Source organism: Eptesicus fuscus, chromosome 23 (genome assembly GCF_027574615.1).
Source record: "Eptesicus fuscus isolate TK198812 chromosome 23, DD_ASM_mEF_20220401, whole genome shotgun sequence".
Classification (NCBI taxonomy): Eukaryota; Metazoa; Chordata; class Mammalia; order Chiroptera; family Vespertilionidae; genus Eptesicus; species Eptesicus fuscus.
The window spans coordinates 17,983,176-18,007,505 of record NC_072495.1 but is presented as its reverse complement, the minus strand read 5'-3'; the positions used below and the strand labels follow the sequence as shown (position 1 = coordinate 18,007,505).

The window sequence follows — 24,330 nt, the reverse complement described above, 5'->3', positions numbered from 1 at the left end:
GGGACCGTGCGTAAAGGGAAGGGGGAAAGTTGGAGTTGACACTTGGGAGGGTGGGGAGTGGAGAGGGGAGCGAGTCTCGCTGACTCCTGATTGGTTTTACATTTCATCCAATTTCTCTCTCTCTCTCTCTCTCTCTCTCTCTCTCTCTCTCTCTCTCTCCTCTCGCGCTCCGTCTTTTCAAGTTTCTCTCTCCCATCCCAGGGGAGGGGAAACGGGAATAGTGAGAGTTCAAAAATAAACCTCTTATGTCAAAGCCGGGAAGGAAGTATAAATACGAAGGGCTCGGCAGCCCACTCGGTGCTTCCCGGGGTGGGGACGAGGCCAGGGCGAAGGGCGGGCGCGCGGCTCGGGGCTCCAATTACTCGTGCGCCGATCGGCGAGCAGGCGCGGAGGAGCGGGCTGCGCGGCCGGAGGGGCCGCCAGGGGAGCGGCCACAGGGCCCCACGGGCCGAGTCGCGGCGCGACCTGATTGAGTTCCTTTTTCCTAGAGGGAGCGGCCCGGCCGCGCTCGCGCCGCCAGCACCTGCCCGCGCCGGGCCGGCTTCTCCCGTCTCGCGCGCCGCCGCCGCCGGAGCCCCCATGCCCCGCGCCGCTCCCCGGTGGCCGCCGCTCCTGCTGCTGTCCCTGCTGCTGCAGCCGCCAGCCCGCGGCGCCCCGGCCCAACCCGGAGCCGGGGGCCCGGCCTCGGAGCTGGTGGTGCCCACGCGGCGGGCGGGCGGCGCGGGAGAGCTGGCGCTCCACCTGTCCGCCTTCGGCCGGAGCTTCGTCCTGCGCCTGGCGCCCGACGCCAGCTTCCTGGCGCCCGAGTTCAAGATCGAGAGCCTCGGGGGCTCCGGCGCGGCGGCCGGGGGCGAGCGCGAGCTGCGCGCCTGCTTCTTCTCGGGCACCGTGAACGGGGCGCCGGGGTCCCTGGCCGCCGTCAGCCTGTGCGGCGGGCTGAGCGGCTCCTTCCTGCTGGACGGCGAGGAGTTCACCATCCAGCCGCGGGGCGCGGGGGACGCCCTGCAGCGGCCGCACCTCCTGCGGCGCTGGGGACCCGGCGGCGGCGCGCGCCGCACCCCGGCCCACCCCCTCCCCCGAGGACCCGAGTCGGGGGCGCGGAAGGACGACGGTCCGAGGCGGGAGCGCGAGGAGGAAGAGAAGGACGAGGCACGGGAGGAAGAAAGCAAAGAAGACGGGTCCGAAGGCGCCCGCGAGCTGCCAGCACCTCGGGGGACCGCGAGCCGGACCAAGCGGTTTGTGTCCGAGGCTCGCTTCGTGGAGACGCTGCTGGTGGCGGATGCGTCCATGGCGGCCTTCTATGGACCCGACCTGCAGGTAGGACTCGCTCTGCCCCGGAGAGGTCCCCTGTCCCCTCTCCCCTCCCGGAGTCTCCAAATGCCCCCCCTTCTCTGTCCCTCGGGAAATCCTCACGCTCTCCACTCTTCCCAAGACTGACCCCAAACAAGGTTCTTTGCTGTTCTGAGAAAGCGCGGGAACTCTTTGCTTAACCTCTGACACCTGGGCTACCTACAGCCCGCCCCCACGTCCCTTCCAAATTAGGGTGCACGTCCCAGCGTCGCTCCCTCTCAGCTGCTCTCCCCCTCCCTCCCCCCACCCCTCCCTTCCTAAATCTCACACAGTTCTCGGCAAACTGAACTGAAATGGGTTTTAAGCACCCCCTCTCCTAACACAGATGAAAACTGAGCGTTTTGGAAAAACGTCCACCCTGCATACGCCCCATTTCTCAGCCCTCTGCTGTCTCCAGACGGGAGAGGCTGCCATGGAAAGATGTGGCTGTTGCATTCCCTTGCGAACAGAACTGAGGTTCCCATAAGTAAAAGATATGGTTTGGAGGGAACTGAACCTGGAAAGGGGCTGCCCCATTTCGGGGTGCCCAGCTGGTTCTGATCAGGGGGGCGGGGGGGGGGGTGTGGACTACCTTGCCAACCTGGCGCTCGGCCCTGCAGAACTTGGCAGTGCCAGCATCCGCACAGAAGGGAGGGGACCAGAGTTTCTGCCTGGGGGCTCGGTCCAGGAAACTGAAGCTTCAGTGGAAAAGGGAGGGGAGAGGGGAGTGGGGATAGGGACTCTTCGGGGACTGTGCTTAGTGGAACCAGAACTATACTTGGTCCACCCCAGCTGATCTAAGCCCAGACCCAGCTCTCCGCCGAGCGGGGGGCAGGAAAGCTACATCCCGGGCACAGCCCCTGTGGCCAGGTGGTTTCTAACTAGACTCAAAGGTGGTGCAGACCCTGCAGGAGGTGACTGTGTGGGGGCGGCACTCTCTCTTCCCCGGGGAACACAGGCCCGGTAATGTGCCAGGTAGAGAACTGACCTGCCTGGAGGTCACAGTGCCCTGAACCAGGGTCCGTGGCCCCTGGGGCAGCTCAGGGAACACTTGCGGTGATGGAAATCTTGGCTGGGGACCCTATCCGAGCATTTGGGCATCACCTGTGCGGAAGAGGCCAGACACGGCGCAGTCGGCCCTTCTGTTTCACACCCCATCTTTCCCACCCCACTGTCGCTGAGAAATGCATTCTAGATGGAAGGATGGGAAGACTAGGGGGTGAGAGGTCCATGTGGCTGCTCCTCTGGCCACTGCAGGGGCCGGTTAAACCCTGGGTGGGCGCCTCTGCATGCTATCGGTTGCGGGGTTCCCTTCCCCCCAGAGCATGGCAAGACAGCTACAGTCTGCCCCTCAGGCTCTGGGTCTACACGGACCTCATACCTGTTTCCCCGCCTGCCCTGCAAGTCCTAGACTGGGTGGCAGGAGGGGGCTCCTCCCATCTCGGGCGAGGACCAGCAGGCCAGGCTATTAGGGTGCAGCAGCAGAAAGAGGCTGAAGTATGTTCATTGCAAACCCAGAGCTGAGCTGCTGGGCCCCTCCCCACACGTGGACCAGTGTCCGACATCTGCCTGTGAACCAGGAGGTATGAATAACAAGACCTCGGAGAAGCCGCAGAAAAAGCAATTGCCTGTCAGTCTCTGGAGCCAAAAATGTCCCTCCTAATGCCTTCCTCCCGCCTCACTCTCTGGGCTCACCTAGACACTGAAGACACTGAGCATTTGCCTCAAGGATGCACTTGACCTCCGCAGACACCAGTGCCACCAAGAAGCAGGTGTGGCTTGGTGCTGGGCTCCAGGATGCCCAGGCCACTGAGCAGGAGGCTGTGCTGCACCAGACAAGTTGGCTTTCTCCTCGCAGAGCCACTGGGGATGCCGCCTCATAGGATGCCTGGCTGGATGGCCTAGCGTAGGCTTACCCCATCCCTGCCCCTCCGCATACACGCAGGCGTACCTCTGCGCCCAGCTAGCCCAGGTCAGGAGAGCACGTCAGAATGGGCATCGGGCACCTGTGAAGGCTGCGTTCCTCTCCCTCAGGTGTCTACTGCTAGGCCTTACACCTCAAAGCGAAGTCCTCTCCCTCGGTCTCGTGTCACAACCCACCTGCATGCCTGCTGGGGTGGGTGGGGCAGGGCTGAGGGACAGCTGGTTTTATGACTGCCCACAGGCCCCTCACCAGCAATGGAGATGCCACAGGATAAACTTGAACTCAGCTCCATCCCCTGGGCTTCCTAAATGGGCCCATGAGCTCAGTCGAGAATGAATGTCAAGTCTGGTTCCCCAAGACCTTGCCTGCCCAGACCCTTCTCCCCAAAATAGAATCCAGTTCTTTATAAGTAACTCTCCCAGGGGTCTCCCGGCGCCTTCATCACACAGACAGAGGCGCTTTGGGGTGTCTTAGCAACCGGGCACCTGATGAGGATGCAGAGAGACTTCACCCCCTCAAGGGCTTGGGCTTCTTCCTCTCTGAAGAGAGATACCTGGACGGGTAACCTGTGCGACTGCTTCATGACGAGTCTTCGAGAAAGGCCAGCACTGTGTGCGGGGAAGCCAGTCTGAGTGCGTTCAGTTTGTGGAGTGGTTTCCACACATCAGCTCAGCGGAAACACCTGCGAGGGGTTAGAGGCAGAAGGCGCAGCTCGCACAGCACGTGTGATTCTCTGCAGGTCCCCGTCTCCTGAACCGGAGGGCAGTGCTGTTTTCTGTGCCCGGCTGCCTGTAGCTCCGGGAGGGCCTGTGACTATGGTTCTGGGGGCCCCTGTCCCTTGTCCATGCTGTGGGGATGGGTCCTTGAATCCAGCTGTCCAAAGATGCCCCACCAAGCCCGATACCGAGAAGAAACCACCGTAAAAAGGCCGAGAGGAAGAAGCAGCCGGGCTCCAGGCTGGTCTCACGGCTGAGCGACAATTTCCCAGAGCTCCATGCTCTCCAGTTCCCTTAATCCCTTCTCAGAGGGGCCCCTGCTTCCCACCTTCTCATCTGGTTTCAGAGGGAAGGAGCCCAGACAAAGGGGGCTTTCTGAAAAGAGGGACCACCTCGGAAGAGAGCATTAACTCCGTCTGCATCCGGCTGCTGCTAGTCGCTCTGGATGAAACTGGAGCGGGAGTGAGGGTGGGCCCAGCAGCTCCCGGCTCAGTCTGGGAAATCGACCTGTCAGGGGTCAAGGGTGAGCTGAGCTTCCAAATTCCCTTCTCAACAGAGGGGGTCCTAGGAGTGGCACCCACGGTCCCCAGAGCAGACCAGAGGTTTCCCAAGATGTCAAGCTACCTGCGAGTGGTTTCAGGGAAGGGCTAAGTCGTAGCCATTTCGTCTCCCCTTAACCATATCCTCTGGGGAAAATATCGCCCACGAGCCCCAACACTGAAGTGACTCTGTATCCCGTGTTGCCCAGCAGAGTCCCAGGTTGTCAGAAGTGACCTGCTTTGGAAAAATAACAGGAAGGGATGCGTGCCCCACTCTCTCTAGCCACCCAAGTCTTCGTGGCTGAAAGACAAGTGTCATGTCCATGCAAATGACTAGTATGTTCTCCCACTGGCAAGGGAATGAGTCTTTTTTTTTTTTAAACTCTTTTGTCTGCTGCAGTCAGAATGATCAAGATATGGTCTTTCCCAAAGAAAATACCTTAATATGCAAAGGTTTCTGATTTGCCATCTCAGCATGCCCCGGGGGTGAGCGGTGTGTGCCTAGATGACGATAAGGCAAGGTCGTTTGCTTTTGTGCTTTGCTGTTTGTTTACTCTGTGCTGTAGTTTTCCTCCAGGCAGTAAACAGGGATGCTGTCAGTGTCACGTTGAAGAGGGTAGGCTTTGAAGGGTAACGGAAATAACTTGAGTGTCCTTGAGCAAGTTACCTTAATTTCTCTGCACCTTAATTTTTTGCCAGAACAAGTATACACTGTCCTGGCAGTGTGTTGAGGATACAATAAATGTGGAAAGTACCCAGACTAGTGCCCAGCACATAGTAGGTGTTCGACAAAGCATAACTGATACTAGAGTTGCCTTTGGTGATGGTGCCTGGCACATAGTAGGTGTTCGACAAAGCATAATTGATACTAGAGTTGCCTTCGGTGATGGCATTTGTCAGAGTAGGAGGGCAGTATGGTCACCTGCCATCGTAGCCCACCACCGCTGTGTCACCTCCGCTGTCCCATGGCAGAGAGGGTCTCCTTTCAGCTTGCTTGGCTCAGAGTTTCATGCTTGACTCCTTATGGTTCTGATAAGCGTGTGCCTTGGAGAGGTGGCCTCGCCCTTGCTGTTTTGTTGGGGTGGCAAGAACGGCACCAGGTATTAGATCAGTGGGGTCAGACCAGACCTGGGTTCAGCAACCTCCGTCCTTGAGTTCTGGCTAGGAAAGAATTCAGAGCCAAGACTCAAACTATAAGAGAATGTTTATTTGGAAAATCAGAGATAGAAGAGGTAACGTGTAGAAAAACAACTGGCTTAGGTAACAAGTTATAGAGGTAAAGGAAGGGCTCTTGGAGCTTAGAAGTGAGGAAGGTCAAGGTCAAGTGAGGAAGGTCATTCCCCTGGGGGGATGGGGAAGGGTAGGGGGAAGGGAAAGGCTCAGGCATGCTCCCAGGAGGGAGAGCCAGCTGGGTCCTCTGTCCTAAAGGTTTTAAGGGTGAACATTTTAGGGGAGGTCCCAGGGGAAGATCTCAGTAGAATATTCAGCAGCTTTCCAGGTGTGTCCTTTCAAGGTTGGGGTCTCCACTGATGGATTAGTGGGCACCAGGGCAAGGGGTCATTATCCAGTGTAGCTGGTCCTGTGTTGGCCGTGGTTTTTGCTTGTCTGGTTTTGCTGCTTTTCTGGGCCTGGAGCTGAAATACAACTGAGGCTTGGATGTTATCTCCAGGGAGGGAAGGTCAGGGGGTCCAATACGCATGACCAGTGATGTGCTTGGGAAGAAAGGTCACCCTGGGGACAAGTTCCCACCCTACCCTTGTCCTTTGCTGGCGCCCAGGGCCCTGGTGACCTCTGTACCTGGCCCATCGTCCTTGCTCTGCTCATGTCTAACTGCCGACACATCTTGAGAATGAGGAGAAATGAGGGACACCCGGGTAGGACCCTCTCTTCTCCTATTGCTTCTTTCCTTTCTTCTTCCCACCTCCTCCTCCTCAGCACAGTCCCGGGCCCTAGAGAGATGCCCAGAAGGAAAAAGGGAGGAGAGCAGTTGAGGTCAGAGGGTTTCCCTTGTCTACCTCCCTCTCCTCACGTCTCCCAGACCTGCCGCCAGGAAAAGCAGGAGGACGCACAGTGCACAGAGCCAACGTGCAGAGCAGAGCACTGGGGGCAGAAGAGGCTGCTGGAAAGACACTGGACCCAGGCCCAGCCTCCCCTCAGCTCCCCCCTCCTGGCTTTGGCTGCACCAGAGCTCTGGGGTGGGATCTCCTTGTTTGTAGCTCAGAGAATCAAAAAAACTTCCCTAAACCGGCTGGGGAAGTTCCCTCTTTTCCAGGTCCTGCGGGAGCCCGTGGAGAAGGAGACTCCTAGAAAGATGCCCCGCCTTCCCAACAGAGTGAAGGGCATCAGATCCCCAGTCATTCAAGAGCAGGGTGTGTGTGTGTGTTTTTTAACACCGCGGGCCTGCTGGCCATGGGCTCTGTCCAGCCTACCGGCCGTGCTTGTGGGAAGTTGTCTGCTGTACTGGGACCCCATCCACAGGGGCACAATCTTACTCACACGCCTCAGCCGGCATACTGCACTGGGGTGCAGGGAGGTATAAATAGACACCGGTTGGTGGAGCAAGCCATCTGCCCTTCTCCTTCCTGGCTCTTGAGCCACTCCCCGAGGGACCGTAACTCCGGCCTAGGGGGTTGGCTGAGAATCGGAGGCTCACCGAGTCAGGGCCACCACCCCACCAAGGCCCAGGGGTCCTTCCCCCTGGGAAACCGTCTGATGCACTGCAGGTGTCGGGCATTCCTGCCACCGTTTCTCAGAGGAGCTAACGCTGGGGGTGGTGACCCTTCCATCTCCAAAAGCTCAGTGGGACAGAAAAGGTGGGTAAGTGGGACAAGGTTTGGGGATTTTTAACAGAAACACGGGACCACAATGCAATGGAAGTTATCTTCTGAGATGGCAGCCAGAGGACCTTCAACCATCCTCACCCTGAGCACACTCTACCCTCTCGTCTAAGCCACAGGCAGAAGGGAATAAAACCTTAGGGCTGTCCAGACAAATACCAGGAGGCAAAGGAAGTGGCCCTCTAGCCGGCTCAGCCCAGCAGTCCTTCATCTGGAGAAGATGCTAGGAGCTACCTCAGCTGCAAAAAGAGAAGACCCCACCCCGCCCCAGAAAACTTCAGTGTTGGGGAGCATCTGATGCTTCACCCCATCCTTTGTGCAGCCGTTCACACCAGAGTGCTTGGTTTACCCTGGGGACTTGGCCGTTGCATGGTGTCCACTCAGCTGCTGGCCTGAGAGCCTCGGCCTGACCTGCCCAGCTTGGGACTGCAGACTCCTCTCCAACCTCAAGTCTTCGGATCTGTGTACAATTTTCTGGGGTCAGTGCTGAGCAGCTGGCATCTCTTATCTCCACACCTTCTCTGTAAGACAGCATCTCCCCAATTACGAGATTATGAAATCGGGACTCAAAGGGAAGAATTCTTACGAGGAGAGTGGCAGGTTGCCTGGGAACAAGTCCCAGGAGTTGGTTCCATCAGACTCTGGCTTTTCCTACCTAGGGCAAGAGGCCAGGACACTCTTTCTGCCCCCTGGGAGCCGTGAGGAGCTGCACAGGAAGTGGCCTCAGCAAGCTACCATTCCTCAGCCCTCACCCCTGGTTGCATAATGATGTGATTGCTTTTTCCCCTTAGGAATCCAACTCCAAGAGCGAGCGCCAAGTTTCAGCTTTGCTGATAAGATGTTTACATCAGCCTAAACATAGCTGGAGTACTTGACACCCTCAGCAACCTGCCAACCCCTCTTTGTAGGGCTTACAAAACGCCTGGCTTGTGGCCTGCGAGGTGAACAGACAGATCCCATTCACAAATGATGCGATTCGTCTGGATCTCCCACACATGGCCCCAGACGGCGGAATGTCCCTCTCTCTAGCCTTTCACTCTCCCTTCCCTTCCTTCCACTCCCACCTTCCAGATCACCGGAGAGAGAAAGAGAGGGGCAGAAGAGGCTGCTGGAAAGACACTGGACCCAGGCCCAGCCTCCCCTCAGCTCCACCAGAGACGGTGCCCCAGAGAACAGAGGGCCGGGCCAGCGAGTTGGCTGCTCAGCTGGCCACACTCACAGCTGAAGGCACTCTGTCCCTTTGTCTCCTCTTTTGCAAAATAACCCAAGAGAATGCACTCTTAGAGGCAGGAGCGTGAGCTCCAAGCTGGCCTTCTCCAAAGGCGTGGGAGCAGCTGGCAGCCCGGGGACAGGACAGAGGCCCAGCGATGACGTGGGCTGTCTCAGCTGGCCTGGGTGGGACTGGAAGCAGGTGTGAGCCTCAGCATCTGGGTCTCATTAGGCCCACAGGGTTCGCTCAAGCCCCAGGCAGAAGGGGATAAGCCCTTCGGGGCTGTCCAGGCAAATGCCAGGAGGCCAAGCACTGGGACACTTAATGAGAAGAGAGTGGGCCCCGGAGACGGACAGGCCTGGGCCGCATCCTGGCTTGAAGAGCCGTGTGGCCTTAGAAGTAGGGACTGTGATACCGCCTTCCCAGGGTTATTGTGAGCATGTAAAGAGGTGACATTGGTGAAGTGTGGGTCCTGCGCCGGGAGCAGAGGAGCTATTGTTTGTAGTGACAACCAGAGTCAAGTTCTCAGGGTTAACATTTCGTCCTGCAGAGCAGGCTTCCCCCGCAGACATCAGGGAATACTGGACTCTCAGAGGGAAATTCTACTCACCTGGAGCACTCAGATCATTGCTTCTGGGCTGAGAATGGAGGAGAAGCGGGAGAGGGGCATGGCAGGGAGACGGCTGGTGCCAAGGTCAAGGCCGAATAACCAGCTTGGTCCAATAGAACTTTCTGTGAGGGTGGAACGTTCTGTCTGCTCAGTCCAATACAGTGGCCACAAGCCATAGATGGCTATCGACACACTTGAAATGGGGCCAGTGCGACGGGGGAGCTGTAACTTCAATTTCGCTGGCTTTTTAATGGACTTGGATTTACATGGCCACATGGGTCTGGTCAAGATGTTAAATGCTCGCGCTTCGGAGCCAGGCAGTCTGAGCTCACAGGCTGGCCGTGCTCTCCGTAGATTTGTGATCTCGGGACACAACTTGCTTTTATGGGAAATGAAGGGTCTCGAGGGTGTGAGTCTTCAACAAGATGCTATTTCTCGGGCACCCAGCCCAGAGCGGGGCACACGGGGTGGGTAACCAGAGGCGATGGCTGTGGGCAGGCGACGGGTTGGGAGATGGAACCCTGCACTCTTCCTATCCCCTCCTTCCCCACAGAACCACATCCTGACACTCATGTCGGTGGCGGCCCGCATCTACAAGCACCCCAGCATTCGCAACTCCGTCCACCTGGTGGTGGTGAAGGTGCTGATCGTGGAAGATGAGGCGCAGGGCCCCCAGGTGTCTGACAATGGTGGGCTTACCCTGCGCAACTTCTGCAACTGGCAGCAGCAGTTCAACTATCGCAGCGACCGGAACCCAGAACACTTCGACACCGCCATCCTGCTCACCAGACAGGTCTGTGGACGGGCTCCGGAGACCCCGGGGAAGGGGGGGGGGGGGGAAGGTGGGGTTGGGGCGGGGTGACTGGGTCAAAGGGAGGGCCAGGGCCAGGGCTCCTGGGCCTGCCCGAACATAGGGAATGCCTCCCTGCTGGCCCCAGCTGGGAGCCTCGTGTGTGGAATGAGGAGGCGGAGGAGGTCATGGGGACAAGTGTGAGGTATTTGCAAGGGAAGGAGAGGAATGTCAGACGGGCTGTGTTCCAAATGTTTGTGACCAGCTGTCTGCTGAGGTCATAACGAGAGGACACGCCGTCCAGTGAGAGATCTGGAGCGGGAATTAGAGAAGAGGTCCGTCTGCGATGACGGTTAAACATACGGCCAGGTAGCCCAGGAGTTACCCTCGACATCACCCCAAATCAGGAGGCTGCCCATCTACCTAGTGAGACTGAAACTCCAGGCGGGCGGCATCCTCAAGGCTAGAGAGTGTAGTCGTGTGTCCAAGGCCCTGTCTACGCCTCAGTCCTCACGACAACCCCACGAGGCAAGTTCCGTTGTACAGTTCCCCGTTTTACAACCGAGGAAACTGAGGCACAGAGTGTCACAAGGCAGCGGCGCCCACAGTCCAGCCCAAGCTCCGTGTTCTGAACCACTGTGCTGGCCTGCCTCCCCCAACCAGTCAGCCAAGCCCCAGCCAGCCCAGCACAGGCCAATGTAGAAGGAGAAACTGTCTTCCCTAAACCAGTAGCCCTTTCTGAAGAAAGAGGGATTTGGGCTTTTAAAATGTCCTTCAAGCCCTAACCGGTTTGGCACAGTGGATAGAGCGTCGGCCTGAGGAGTCAAGGGTCCCAGGTTCGATTCCGGTCAAGGGCATGTACCTTGGTTGCAGGCACACCCCCAGTAGGCGGTGTGCAGGAGGCAGCTGATCGATGTTTCTGGCTCTCTATCCCTCTCCCTCTCTGTAAAAAAATCAATAAAATGTATATATTTTTAAAAATGTCCTTCGACTCAGGAGGAGCAGGAATAGGGAGATGTCTTCTGTCTGTTCTCACGCTCTCACCCTCTCCGCCTCGCAGAACTTCTGTGGGAAGGAGGGGATGTGTGACACCCTGGGCGTGGCGGACATTGGCACCATCTGTGACCCCAGCAAGAGCTGCTCTGTGATCGAGGACGAGGGGCTCCAGGCGGCCTACACGCTGGCCCACGAGCTGGGTAAGAGCTGCCCTCCCCGCCTGCTCCACGCTGCCTCTTCCAGACCCAGGCTCACCCAGCTCTGAGCAATCGCAGGCCCTCCCGGTCAGCCAGGTCCCCCTCCTGATTCCGACAGAATGGTCCCACGCCAATACGCACCGTGCCTTCTGCATTCCCACCCCGAGCACGGGGCCTAAGTGTTAAACTAGAGCCCTGGACCATCCTCAGGGATCGCCAGGAAAGTGCCCAGGCGTGAAACAGGCCCTGGTAAAGTTGCGACGTGTGTCCAAGCTAAGCGGTAAGAATCTGGGAAGACTGATTGTGAAGAGAGGACGAGCGAATGACTGAGGTGCGTGTGAGTTTAAGACAGGCCGCGGCAGAAAATAAAGGGCTGCCCGTGCTCCTCGTCTCTGAGGAAGCTTCCGGAAGGGAAAAGCCCAGAGGGGAAAGGTCTTTACGGAATAAGAAGAGGGCCCAGCAGGGCTCCGTGGTGGAGCACGGACCTATGAACCGGGAGGTCACCCGTTCCATTCCTGGTCAGGGCACATGCCGGGGCTGCAGGCTGGATCCCCAGTGTGGGGCATGCCGGAGGCAGCCGATCAATGATTCTCTCTCATCATTGATGTTTCTCTCTCTCTCTCTCCCTCTCCCCTCCTCTCTGAAATCAATAAAAATATAATTTTTTTAAAAAAGGAATAAGTCAATATAATGAAGGCCATATATGTCAAACCTTCGTCCAACATCATAAAAAAAAAAAAAAGGAGTAAGAGGAGGGCATGCTGCTCCCTCAGTCCCTCCCTCCCTTCTCTCCCTTCTTCTCCCCCTCCTCCTCCACCTCCTCCTTCTCTTCTTCTCTCTCTCTCTCTTTCTCTCCCCCTTTCTCTTTCCCTCTCTCTCTCAACGCATGGGAGCCCTGGAGCAGGGTGGGGAGGGCTGCCGAGCAGCGAGCAGCGGAGGCGTGAATGTAGACCGAGGGTCTCTCTGTCCCCAGGGCACGTCCTCGGCATGCCCCACGACGACTCCAAGCCCTGTGCTCGGCTCTTTGGGCCCATGGGCAAGCACCACATGATGGCACCCCTCTTCGTCCACCTCAACAAGACGCTGCCCTGGTCTCCCTGCAGTGCCATGTACCTCACGGAGCTCCTGGACGGTGGGCACGGTAGGCCTCCCTGGCCAGCTGCGGGCAGTGGCGCTCTGCCCGGCGGGCTCTTTAGGTCACTGTGGCACCTGCGCTGTTTCCAGCTGAGCTGCATCAGGAAGCATCATAGCCATTTAGGGTTAGAAGAAGCTTCAGAGATCTGGCCCTTGCCCCTCGACCTGTGCCATGGCCTCCCAACCCCACAGAGCATGCCCATTGCCCAGCAGCCTGAGTTCCGGGCTCATCTGGACTCAGTCACAAAGCAGGTGGAGTTGGTCGGAGGAGGTGGGTCTGAACAGAGCTGGAAGGAACGGAAGAATGTTTGCAGCACAGAGGAGGGAAGAGTGTTGGGCTGGAGCGGGACATTGTAGGACAGCTTAGCAATGCAAAGAGCAGGGCATGGGGGCCCAGGCGGGCTGGGAGCCTGCGCCCCGCTAAAACAGCTTGCTTTGGGGAGCAAAACAGTGAAACACAATTTCTTTTCGATTCTACCCCTTGAAGGAGGCAGGCACACATATAATACACAAACAATGGATTATCCAAACATCAGCCCTTGGGCTTTATTTTGCAGGCCATGGTTTTTAAGAGTTCATTTACACCCCCAGGTAAATTGACGTAAATTAGTAATACAGTTTGCTGGGTAAACACTGAGTCACGTAAGATGCTCTGGAGAACAAAGGAAATCCGATCTTGAAGATAGATGTTGTGACTGATAGTCGAAAATGGGACAGGTTCTGTCTGGATGGTGAGTGTTGAGTTTTTAGATTGAGGTCAAGGGAAGGCTGACGGTCCAGACCTTAAACTTGTCCGTCGGGATTTTGGGGTCTATGGGAGCCATGCGGGGGGTGAGAGAGGAAACTGGCCCCTTACTCTGGCCTCTGCTTCCTCCATTTCTCAGGAGACTGTCTCCTCGATGCCCCCACCTCGGCCCTGCCCCTCCCGACCGACCTCCCGGGGCAAAGGGCGCTCTATGAGCTGGACCAGCAGTGCCGGCAGATCTTCGGGCTGGGCTTCCGCCACTGCCCCAACACCTCTGCGCAGGACATCTGCGCCCAGCTCTGGTGCCACAGGGATGGCTCCGAGCCCCTCTGCCACACGAAGAACGGCAGCCTGCCCTGGGCGGACGGGACGCCCTGCGGGCCCGGGCACCTCTGCTGGGATGGCAGCTGTCTTCCTGCGGAGGAAGTGGAGAGGCCCAAGGTGAGGAATGGCTCTTAGGGACACAGAGGCGGGGTGGGGTGAGGGGCAGAGTAGGGAGAGCTGTTTGCAAGGAGAAGCCACACTTGAGAGCGAGGAACTAAGGGACTCCAGGCTAGGCTGCACCCAGGACTTCTAAGTAAAATCACTCATATTTTTAAAAATATTTTTATTGACTTCAGAGAGCAAGGGAGAGGGAGAGAGAGACAGAAACATCAATGATGAGAGAGAATCATTGATCGGCTGCCTCCTGGCATGTGCCCTGACCAGGAATTGAACCGTGGCCTCCTGGCTCATAGGTCAACGCTCAACCACTGAGCCATGCCCGCTGGGCCAGTCACAGTTTTACAAACAAAAACAAAGCAGATTTCGAAGCTGTGCTTGTAGTGAATGGATGATGCCACCGGTGCCGGGGCATGTGGGGAGCTCCCTGTGGGATGCTCTGGAGCTGACCTGGAGGCTCTGGAGGTTGGTGATTCGTAGGAGACACTCCGGCCCCAAGCCCAGAGCCTGGGCACTCGGTAAACGGAAGCCACTCTGGAGTCTTTATAAACAGATAAGAGTGACTTGGAAGAGGACATTCCATCAAATGAAGGGCAAGGGCTCATCTCCTACCCATGTCTGAGCTGAATTTACAATGAGAGGTCGGGAGAATAGGAGTGATTGTGGGGATTCCATACCCAGAGAGGGGGCGGGGAGGAGGAACCAGACGGCCTCTGACAGGCAGAGAAAACTTGGCCCAGGACACAGCGAATCTGCAGGAGACTCCAAGGCAATGCCGCTGAGAGTTGTAAATGATTCTCTTCTCTGCCCTGCTCTGAAGACTTCCAAACTGTGGGCTGATCACATTTCTCCTGCCGCGAGTCACCGAGCCGTCCCTGGGAAACGGCATCCGTGGAGTTAGGCAGCCTGGTCCTGGCCCAGCACCGAACACCAGGGTGGCCCGAGCAGTCACTCTCCCCAGGGCTGTTCTCAGTGACAGTGTCCTTGGCACTGAGTCTCAGGAGCCTGGTTCTAAGCCTGAGCCGGGGTGGGAGTCACGGCTTCACCCTCAGCCGCCTCTCATCCTCCCATCCGACACTGAGCTTTTGGTCCAGGGATCTCCCTCTCCTGTAGGGTGAACTTCATACATCACTGAGGAGAGGGGTAGGGAGGGGGTCCGTGCAACCTTCCCCATGCCAGAGCCACGCTCAGTGCCGGGAGCGGTTGACATGGATGCTCATGGCATGCTATTTCTCACCTAATACTATATCTGTGTAAAATAAAAAACACCACACCTTTATGATTATATGTTCAAAGCAAAAATATGGAAGGATATTGGTGAAAATCATGCCAATGTTGTTTTTTTAATCTGGGTAGTTACACATTTTTTAAAATATATTTTTATTGATTTCAGAGAGGAAGGGAGAGAGAGAAGAGAGAAACATCAATGATGAGAATCATTAATTAGCTGCCTCCTGCATGCCCCACACTGGGGATCGAGCCCGAAACCTGGGCATGTGCCCTGACAGGGAATCGAACAGTGACCTCCTGGTTCATAGGTCGCTGCTCAACCACTGAGCCAGGCCAGCCCAGCCAGTTACACTGTTTTAATGTGTTACTTTCTTACACTTTTCTGTATTTTTCCTTTTTTATATAAGCAAATGTTGTTGTTTTTTTTTATTTTAAAAATTATCTTCAGTTTGAAAACCCTTGAGTGCACCATGACAAAGCTTCGTCCTTACAGGCCAGCTGTAAAGTCCAAGCAGCTCTGTTTATTTCCCAGGGACCATCTGGCCCCTGACGTGGACGGCCGACCGGCAGCCACACCTCCCAGCGGTTATTGCTTTAGACCAGGACTCCTCAACCTCGGCATAGTGACAGGGGGGCTGGTCGTAGGGGGTGTCTTGTTCATGGTTGGCTGTGCATTGCTAGGTGCTTAGCAGCCCCTCATCCTGTCCCCACTCGAGGCCAGCGGCATAGACCCTCTCCAGCTGTAACAGCCAAAACGTCTCTCAGCACTTTCAAACGTCCCCAGTGAAGAACTGCTATGACAGAGCCAACCTTATTCCCATAAAAGCGTTTCATTCGGCAACCAGCACTGAGTGCCCTGCTGCGGGCAAGGCGCTGGTTCAGACCCTGAGCGGTCGCCGTGCGTGAGCCCAGCACGGGTGATGCCCAAGCAGGCCATGCAGCCATGAAATGAATGAATGGTTAGGGCAGATGACTGAACCCCATGCCCCATTCCTACCTCAGCTCCTGACCCCGAGGCTCTGTGTTGCAGGCCGTGGTGGACGGAGGCTGGGCCGCCTGGGGGCCCTGGGGAGAATGCTCCCGGACCTGCGGAGGAGGGGTCCAGTTCTCACACCGCGAGTGCAAGGACCCCGAGCCTCACAATGGAGGGAGATACTGCCTGGGGCGGAGAACCAAGTACCAGTCCTGCCACACGGAGGAATGTCCCCCAAGTGGTAAGCATCACTGACGGCCACACCCGCCTAAGATCCCCAGAGGAGGGCGGAGCAGGCGGGGTCTCCCCATCCCAAGACCTAAATGGCTCTGCGAGGCACCCAGTTTTAGGGCAGCCCCTAGTGCCCCAGGACAGCTCTCCTCATGGCGGGGGAAGGCAGCGGGGGCGCAAAGGAGGGCAGGGAGAGGAGCAGCCCTGGCCTTCCAAGATATGGAGATAGAGGATATCACTCCCAACCAAACTCATTTGGGGGGAGGAGGCTTGCAGAGGAGTCTAGCGTCTGGGGTAACATGCCTCCTGGAGGCATCTGCACCCTCGTCTGTGTGCGGACTGGAAGCGTTTTCCAAAGCCAAGGTCAGAGCCAAACCTCCAATGTCTTCCCAGGCCACATCCAGTCCCGGGCGGGTGGAGGGAGGATTTCTGCATCTGATTCCAGTGCACGTTCCTTCAGGGGAGGGTTGCCCATGTTCCCTTGGGGCCATGGCAACTGCCTCGGAACCTTCCCAGGAGGCAATGCTTCTTGGCATATACCTCCCTTGGCGTGTTCCTACCCCGAGTACCCATTAGAAAGCACAGGCACTGCCTCAGAGGCAAGCACGGGCAGCAGCCGAACTGGCGGGAGGGCGTCGTGGGGAATTTTGTCCCTGCCATCCCTCCCAGCTCCCCCCTGCGCAGCTCCGGGAAGCACTGGCAGGCAGCAGAAGGCAAGCAGAGCTTAGGAGAGAGAGGTCCATCCAAGTGCAGGGACACACTGGCACTGGCTTGGTGTCTAAGGGGGGATCAGTAGCAGGTTTGCAAGACAGGAGAAACAGCAGTGGCAGGGGCTCTGGAAACTGCCTGGAATTGGGAGAGCCTTCCAGGCATGGTGAGGGTTTGCCAGGTAGACACGGACAGCAGTCATGATCTCAGACGCACTGGGAGGAGCCATCTCAATCCCCAAGTGTTTTTAGTGCCTCTTGTGTGGCTGGACTGTAATCGATGTTATAAATGACATAAAAAAATGCACAGAGCATGGTCTCCGTCCGCAAGGAATGTGCAGTCTAGCTAGAGATCCAGACCCTTTTACAAGGCCAGTAAAACTTAGTCTGTGAAGCACAGACTCCTGGCTCCTGAGGAATTCCGGGCAAGGAAGAGCCGGGACTGGTCAGAAGCTCCCCGGGGGCGTGAGGGCTGAGCAGAGCCTGGGGACTGAGATGGGGAGGGTGGGCCAGGAGAGGGGGGGGGGGTCTCCAAGGGGCTGTGACTCACCAGGTGGAATAGGCCAGCCTTTCAAGAGCAGACGACAAGGTCCGTGAAAGCTAAAAATGGCATCTAGAAGTTCTCAGTGCCCTGTGTCCTGGCCAGTCACCGGGGGAGCATTTTCAAACCAGAGGCCCAGGCCCCTCCAGGTACCCATCAGAATCTGAGGAGGGGGGCCCCACCATCTGTGTGTGAAAAATCTCCCTGGGCCCCACAGAAGCCCAGCTGAGCCGGAGGACCTCAGTAACGAGAGCAGGTTCAATGCCAGGATTGTGAAATAAAGTCGTACTCCGACGATTGTTCTGGAAGCGGCGGGCAGCAGGATGGAACAGGAGGCAGCTGGCGTAGGAGGCTGGGCACTAGGGCCCCAGGGAAGCCACGAGGCCTGGGCCTGTGAGAGGGAGACTGAGGTGCTGAGAGTGGACAGAGACATTAAAAAGCAGATTTTTCCTGATGATAGAAGGATTTAGGGACAGCTCAGGCATGGAGGATGTAGAGTCTCAGCCTGGAGCGTGGAGGTGTCACCTAATGAAAATCAATCCAGTTCATGAGGGAACCGCATGCAGCTGGACTCTGCTGAGCTGGTAATCACAGCACCCACACATGGAGTCCCCCACAGACACCCAGAATCGCAGCAGGTGGGGCGTAAGGCGAGACTGGATCTGGAGCTGTAGATCCGGAAGTCCCCGGCCACGTGTCCAGTGTCACCGAGGGAGTCAAGATAGAGCATGACAGCAGAGCCCCCAAAAATATACTTCCGCACGTCATTCTGTGCTTCCCACGCTCACTGAATTGTCCCATTTTCACCTACGTTTATGGATCTGTAAAACACAGTATCTTCCTCCAAAGGAGTGGACATTCATCCCAGAAAGGCCAGCAGAGGCCAGATGCTCCTAAGGGTCACACGTGGAGCTGGGCCAGGTGGACCTAGAAATACTGGGCCCAGGTGACGCTGGACCTGTGTCCTGGGGTCGGGTCAAAACCAGGGGGAGGACCAAACCAGAGAGGGTCGGACCTGCATTACCACCATTTGTCCACCATCCAGAACTGAAATATCATTGCTGTTATGAACACATAAACAACTGTTGGACGTAGAAATCGGGACTCAAAAGAACTGTTGGCCCAGAAAGAAACTCACTATAGACTGATTCATTTGCCTCTCAGCATAACCATTATTGCTTGTCTCATTTTCGGTTCCTATAAGTGTACTCCTAGTATCACATGAGCTCACCCATCTTGGGGAAAAGATGAACAACATAGACTGAAGAACAAGAACAGCATTGATCAGACTGTCAGACCTCAGAGGGAAGGTAGGGGAGGGTGGGGACAAGGGAGATAGATCAACCAAAGGACTTGTGTGCTTGCATATGAGCCTAACCAGTGATCACGGACAACAGGGGGATGGGGGCATGCGTGTGGGGGGGTTTGGGATGGGAATGAGGGGGGGGAGGGTTGATGACAAATATGTGATACCTTAATCAATAAAGTAATTTAAAAAAAAAAAACAGGCGGAAAAAAGGCCCCCAAATCCAGGCATTTCTCCAGCTGGGTCCTCCCTGCTTCGGCGCTGCGTGTTCACTCTGGGCCTTTCCTTACTCTTTTCAGAGAAAAGCTTCCGGGAACAGCAGTGTGAGAAGTACAACGCCTACAATTACACCGACATGGATGGGAACCTCCTGCAGTGGGTCCCCAAGTACTCGGGGGTGTCCCCCCGGGACCGCTGCAAGTTGTTCTGCCGAGCCCGGGGGAGGAGTGAGTTCAAGGTGTTTGAGGCCAAGGTGAGACTCCTCCTGGAACTCAGATCCACCAGATGAGGATGAAGGTCACCTACCACCACCACCTCTCCCGACCCCCTGCCAGGGGCTGCCTCTGTGCCCACCATACCCTCTCTTCCTTCCCCTTCTCCTGCTGCAGGTGATCGATGGCACCCTGTGTGGGCCAGAGACTCTGGCCATCTGTGTCCGTGGCCAATGTGTCAAGGCTGGCTGTGACCACGTGGTGAACTCGTCTACGAAGCTGGACAAATGTGGGGTGTGTGGGGGCAACGACAACTCATGCAGGAAGGTCTCCGGCTCCCTCAACCCGACCAGGTGAGCCTCCTTGTAGTTCAGTACCAAGGTCAGGAGCAGAACAGGCTTTGGAATCGCGTCCCCGTAAGTTTCGATTGTGCTGCTACTTAATACCCATGGAGTGCTGAGTTTCAGTTTCTTGGTAAAATGTCAGCAGTCCTCCGTATCTCATAGTCGTTGTAAAGAGCCAAGCGATGGGACATGGGGAGCACTCGGTACTGGATCTGGCCCACAGAGAGGACCGTGCACGGGGCAGCCAGAGGCCACAGGGACAGGGATGGATCACCTCTGAGTCAATAGAGCTACACTGAGTAACCAGGACCTTTGCCAGAAAGCAGCTCTTCCAGGCCTGTTTGAGGAAGGACATCTCACCCCACTCTTGGCGAGCCTGTCTTTTGGCAGCTGAATCTTTAGAAAAGGGGGTACAGGGAGGGGGCCTCTGTGGCCTCAGAGACCTCGGGTGTCTACATAAGTCTGAGCACTCCAGATGCTTTCTTGCAGCTTAGTGCTCCTTGTATTTAAGTCCTTTCACCTCTATGGCCTTATTTGATTTCTAAAATAAGTCCCAGAATGGGCAAGGCCAACACTATTATTCCCCATGTACAGGTGAAGAAACTGAGGTTCCATAAGATTACCAGACTCTTCTAATGTCACACTGATCGTTCATAACAGCCAGGAAGAGAACCCAGGTTTCTTAGCTCCTGGATAATCTTCTTCCTGCCTCTGCAGGCACTTCCGGAGAGGAAGGCAAGGGCAGGTGCTATGCAGCCACTCTGGGCCCCTGTCTCTCTATGTCTCACATCTCATCAGGCTCAAGAGAACAGGATCAGCCCACAGCAGACAACCTGGAAGTCTTTTCAAATTTAAAATCAGAGGATATAGAAAAAAGAAGTCTGGAATATGGGATGTTCAGATACTGGTCCCCCAGCTGGCTCTCTCTTAGGCATTAGACAAATGGGCCCATGGATACTATATATATATATATATTATTGGTTTCAGAGAGGAAGGGAAAAGGAGAGAGAGATAGAAACATCAATGATGAGAGAGAATCATCAATTGGCTGCCTCCCACATGCCCCCCACTGGAGATCAAGCCCGCAACCCAGTCATGTGCCCTGACTGGGAATTGAACCATGACCTCCCGGTTCATAGGTCGATGCTCAACTGAGCCATGCTGATCGGGCCTTAGGGATACTCTCCTGCGCCCTGGACTAAGCAGCTGGCCCCAACTGGGCATAAGGCAAAAACAGTGAAGAACCGACTGGCTGTGCTCCTCAGTCCCTTTCACTCTCTTCCCACCCTGTGTCACCCAAATGCTTCTTCCACCCCAGAAGATAAGAATAAGAACTAACATTCCTCCAGACACATAAAGCCCTACGATAGCGTCGAAATAGTTTCCCAAGGCAGCATCCTACCCACCCAGAAGCACGGCTCCAGGTATCTGGGTACCTCAGAAGGCGGCTCTTCTGTCCGGCTTCCCGCCCTAGAGCCATGTGATCCCAGTACAGAGAACTGTGGACTCTCAGAGGTGGGGCGAGGCGTCGGATTCTGGAGTGAGCGTGTGGAACACATTTTCCCACATGGGTGTGAGCTCCGGCTATGAAAGTGGCCAAGCGAAGTTTTATCCCAGTGCAAAAGCGAAATGTGTTTGAGATCTCATTTGAGCCAAGAGCTGCCGGGCTTGGCAGACCCCTCTGCGCGGCCTTCCTCCCGTGCTATTGTCACCCACACCTCTCACCCACTCAGCCCCAACATTGGAAATGGAGTTGCCGGCCCCGGCAGCTAGTTGATACAGAGCTTCGAGGCGACTGCATCATCATTTGCTACTGGTTTTGTCCGCCAGCCCCAGTCACCAGCAGGTTCGCTTCCTTAGGCCCTGGGCTGGGAAGGCACCGGTCCTAAGGGTGTCTTTCTGTTCCTGTCCTAGTTATGGCTACAATGACATCGTCACCATCCCAGCTGGCGCCACGAACATCGATGTGAAGCAGCGGAGCCACCCGGGGGTCCAGAACGATGGCAACTACCTGGCATTGAAGACGGCGGACGGGCAGTACCTGCTCAACGGGAACCTGGCCATCTCCGCCATAGAGCAGGACATCTTGGTGAAGGGGACCATCCTGAAGTACAGTGGCTCATTCGCCACCCTGGAGCGGCTGCAGAGCTTCCGGCCGCTGCCCGAGCCTCTGACCGTGCAGGTGCTGACAGTCCCTGGTGAGGTCTTTCCCCCCAAAGTCAAATATACCTTCTTTGTTCCCAATGACGTGAACTTCAGCCTCCAGAGCAGCAAAGAGAGAGCGACCACCAACGTCATCCAGCCCCTGCTCAACGCGCAGTGGGTGCTGGGGGACTGGTCCCAGTGCTCGAGCAGCTGCGGGGCGGGCTGGCAGCGGCGGACCGTCGAGTGCCGGGACCCCAGCGGCCAGGCCTCCGCCACCTGCAACAAGGCGCTGAAGCCCGAGGATGCCAAGCCCTGTGAGAGCCAGCCATGCCCTCTGTGACCTGGTGGGGCGGGGCCAGGCTTGTGCTCATGGACTCGGGCTGCTGGGGGGCAAACAAGTGTCCCCGCTGTGGTGACCCTACGTGTAGAGGTGGCATAGCCGACCCAGGTCTCACACTGCACCAGCCCCGCCGGCACGGGGAGAGGAAGAGAGAATGGGCCAACAGATCATAATGTCTACTTTCTCATGGACGGGACCTTGCTTGGGTTCAAATAGAGGGCATAGGTTAAAGGTGAAAAGCGCACCAGACCCAACCAGGAGACTCATTGAGCCTTTATGCAAAGGACTAGCAGAGTCAAATGGGAAAAAAAAAAAAATTGTTTTCTAATTGGGTTTCCCCTATAAATAATCTACCTCAAAGGGGAAAAATTATCCAAGAGAGGTGTGGGGCAGGGGGTCAATGGCGAATGTCAAAGCAAGCTCCTAAGCTGGCTTCCAACGTGATCATGACTCTCTTCAGTATTAAAACCCATCACCTGCGGGGCTGCAGGGCTGTGGAGAGCCACGTGTCCTCAGGCCTCCACCTGCAGGGGTGGATCCCGTTCAAGTATTTATGCAAATGTGTCTCTGAACTAAAGCGTGATCTTGTGCCAACATCGTGGTCTGGTCTGGTTCCGTGTTTCTCCCCAAAGGGCAGGGACCCAGAGCCCTAGGACAGAGGCTAACCCTCGGTCAGCACCTTGAACACCCTGGGAAGCAGGCACTCGCCTAGGCGTTTCCGGCTCCTCCTCCTCCGGGGCTCTCAGACACCTGCTGGAGCAGCTGTTCATTTGCATAATCCAGACAAGTGGGCCTCAAACATTCGTGGGCATTAGGATTATCCGGAGAGCTTCTTGAAACACAGATTGCTGGGCCCGTCGTTTCTGATTCAGCAGGATGATCCTAATGCCCCCGAAATGAGAGTCTGCATTGCCAACAAGTCCCCCGGGGGACGTGGAGGCTGCTGGTTTGGGGGCGGCACTTCGAGAATCGCTGCGCTGGTGGAAACTTCCAGTGCACAGGAGTCGTGGTTATGCGATGTCTCTGGGCTCCTTTTTCTTGAGAAAGACTATTATCCCCTTCCCCTCGGCATGTGTCCCCATCCTCACTCTTACCTACTGACCAGCTGGAGATACAAGACCCTTAGGGTCTGAGGGATTCGGAGCCCTGGCTCTTTCTCTCCACCCCAGATCCATCCCCATCCCCATCTCTGGGCCCGAGCCATGGCAGCTGTCCCCACCGGCCCTTTCACACAAAGGGCATGTCTCCCCAGCCCCCAGAAACCTACCTCTAAACCCCCCTCTTCCATCCCTAGCTCCTCATCTCTTCCTCGCTCACGGGAAGCGTCTGGCTCAGCCTTCCATGCGGTCTGTTGTAGATGAAACGTAGTCATGGGTCATAAACGGGTGAGGAGAAACAGACAACCTCAAGAAACAATATTCTAGCGAAAAGAAAGAAAATATATACATTTTCATCTTCCCTCCCTTGTCACCTTTTACCCATTTGCCCTTCCCTTCGGTTTTCTCTTAAGACCCCTTCAAATATATGGTGGCATGGACAAAGAAGATGCCCTATGGAGCCCTGTGTGCATGAGAAAAAGGGCCGGCTGAGGACTCAGGCCCGTGGGCACGAGGCAAATTGGATTTCAGCCCCTACCGTGCCCTTAGCTCAGGGGTGGGGAACCTTTTTTCTGCCAAGGGCCATTTGGATATTTATAGCATCATTTGCAGGCCATACCAAATTATCAACATAAAAATTAGCCTGCCCTATTTGGTCAAACATTTAATTAACTCACCCCTAAAGCCTTGGCTGGGCCAGACCAAAAGATTTCGCGGGCCTTATACATCCCTCGGGCCGGACGGTCCCCACCCCCCTGCCTTAGCTGGTCACATTAGTGTGGTGCACGGTGGCTGTTGACCAGTTTTCCCGTCGGCCCTTCTTATCTGCCGACTGCTGGGCGAGTGGGAGGCGGACTTACCTAAACATAAACAAGCACTCACGCAGGCACGCGGACGATGACTAGTAACACCAGAGTTGCCCTTGCTGTGCATCTGTATGTTTCTGCCATTCTTCATCTCCTTTCATTTCTCATTCTCCCCCAAATAATCAAGGCCAAGTGTGTCCCCCGTTAACTGCTCATGCCAGTCCAGCTGTGCCATCCCTACCGCCTGCATCATACCAGGCACAGCTTGCGCCCTGGAGTTCAGCTGGCAGCAGAGCTGCTGATGTGCAAAGCAGAAAGGAATCCAGCTTGGCTCTTCCTCGCTGTGTGGGCCCGGCCAGGCTCACAGAATACATACTTGTTTGTGTCTGGAAATTCAACAGCTGCAGCTCAGGGCCTCAGAAAACAGATCTGCAGAGAGAGAGGCCGCACCATTATTTCCCGCAGCCAACCACGACCACCCTTTTTTGCCCAGATAAGAAAAGACTGCGTTCCCACTGCTGGGAACACGCGTGTTGCGGTTAGCGCTCCTAATGGACGCTGGTACCGGCGCCTCCTCCTGGGAGTCCCCGTGGCCTGGTCATTCATCTGTATCCTCCGAGTACCTGCCGTCAACATCTCATCAAAGGGGATGGATTAGCATCCAAGTTCATCTGCAACCTTTCGTCCTTGAGCTAAGTGAATCCTTGCCTG

At 56.3% G+C, this 24,330-nt stretch overlaps 1 protein-coding gene across 1 annotated transcript; it reads left to right on the top strand.

Moving 5' to 3' along the window:
- Positions 1-579: 579 nt before the first annotated feature.
- ADAMTS8 (ADAM metallopeptidase with thrombospondin type 1 motif 8) lies at positions 580-22,301 on the top strand. The gene is made up of 9 exons (XM_028147380.2): positions 580-1,317; positions 9,719-9,958; positions 11,016-11,151; positions 12,122-12,289; positions 13,167-13,468; positions 15,729-15,912; positions 18,756-18,928; positions 19,065-19,240; positions 21,146-22,301. The coding sequence occupies exons 1-9, from the start codon at positions 580-582 to the stop codon at positions 21,714-21,716; spliced, it is 2,688 nt and encodes an 895-aa protein (XP_028003181.2). The 3' UTR covers positions 21,717-22,301.
- Positions 22,302-24,330: the final 2,029 nt, after the last annotated feature.

Bases quoted from the DNA above. Each gene is read 5' to 3' on its own strand.
- ADAMTS8 (XM_028147380.2), top strand. From the start codon at position 580: ATGCCCCGCGCCGCTCCCCGGTGGCCGCCGCTCCTGCTGCTGTCCCTG. The intron at 13,469-15,728 runs GTGAGGAATGGC...TCTGTGTTGCAG, and splicing joins AGGAAGTGGAGAGGCCCAAG to GCCGTGGTGGACGGAGGCTG. The intron at 19,241-21,145 runs GTGAGCCTCCTT...TTCCTGTCCTAG, and splicing joins GGCTCCCTCAACCCGACCAG to TTATGGCTACAATGACATCG.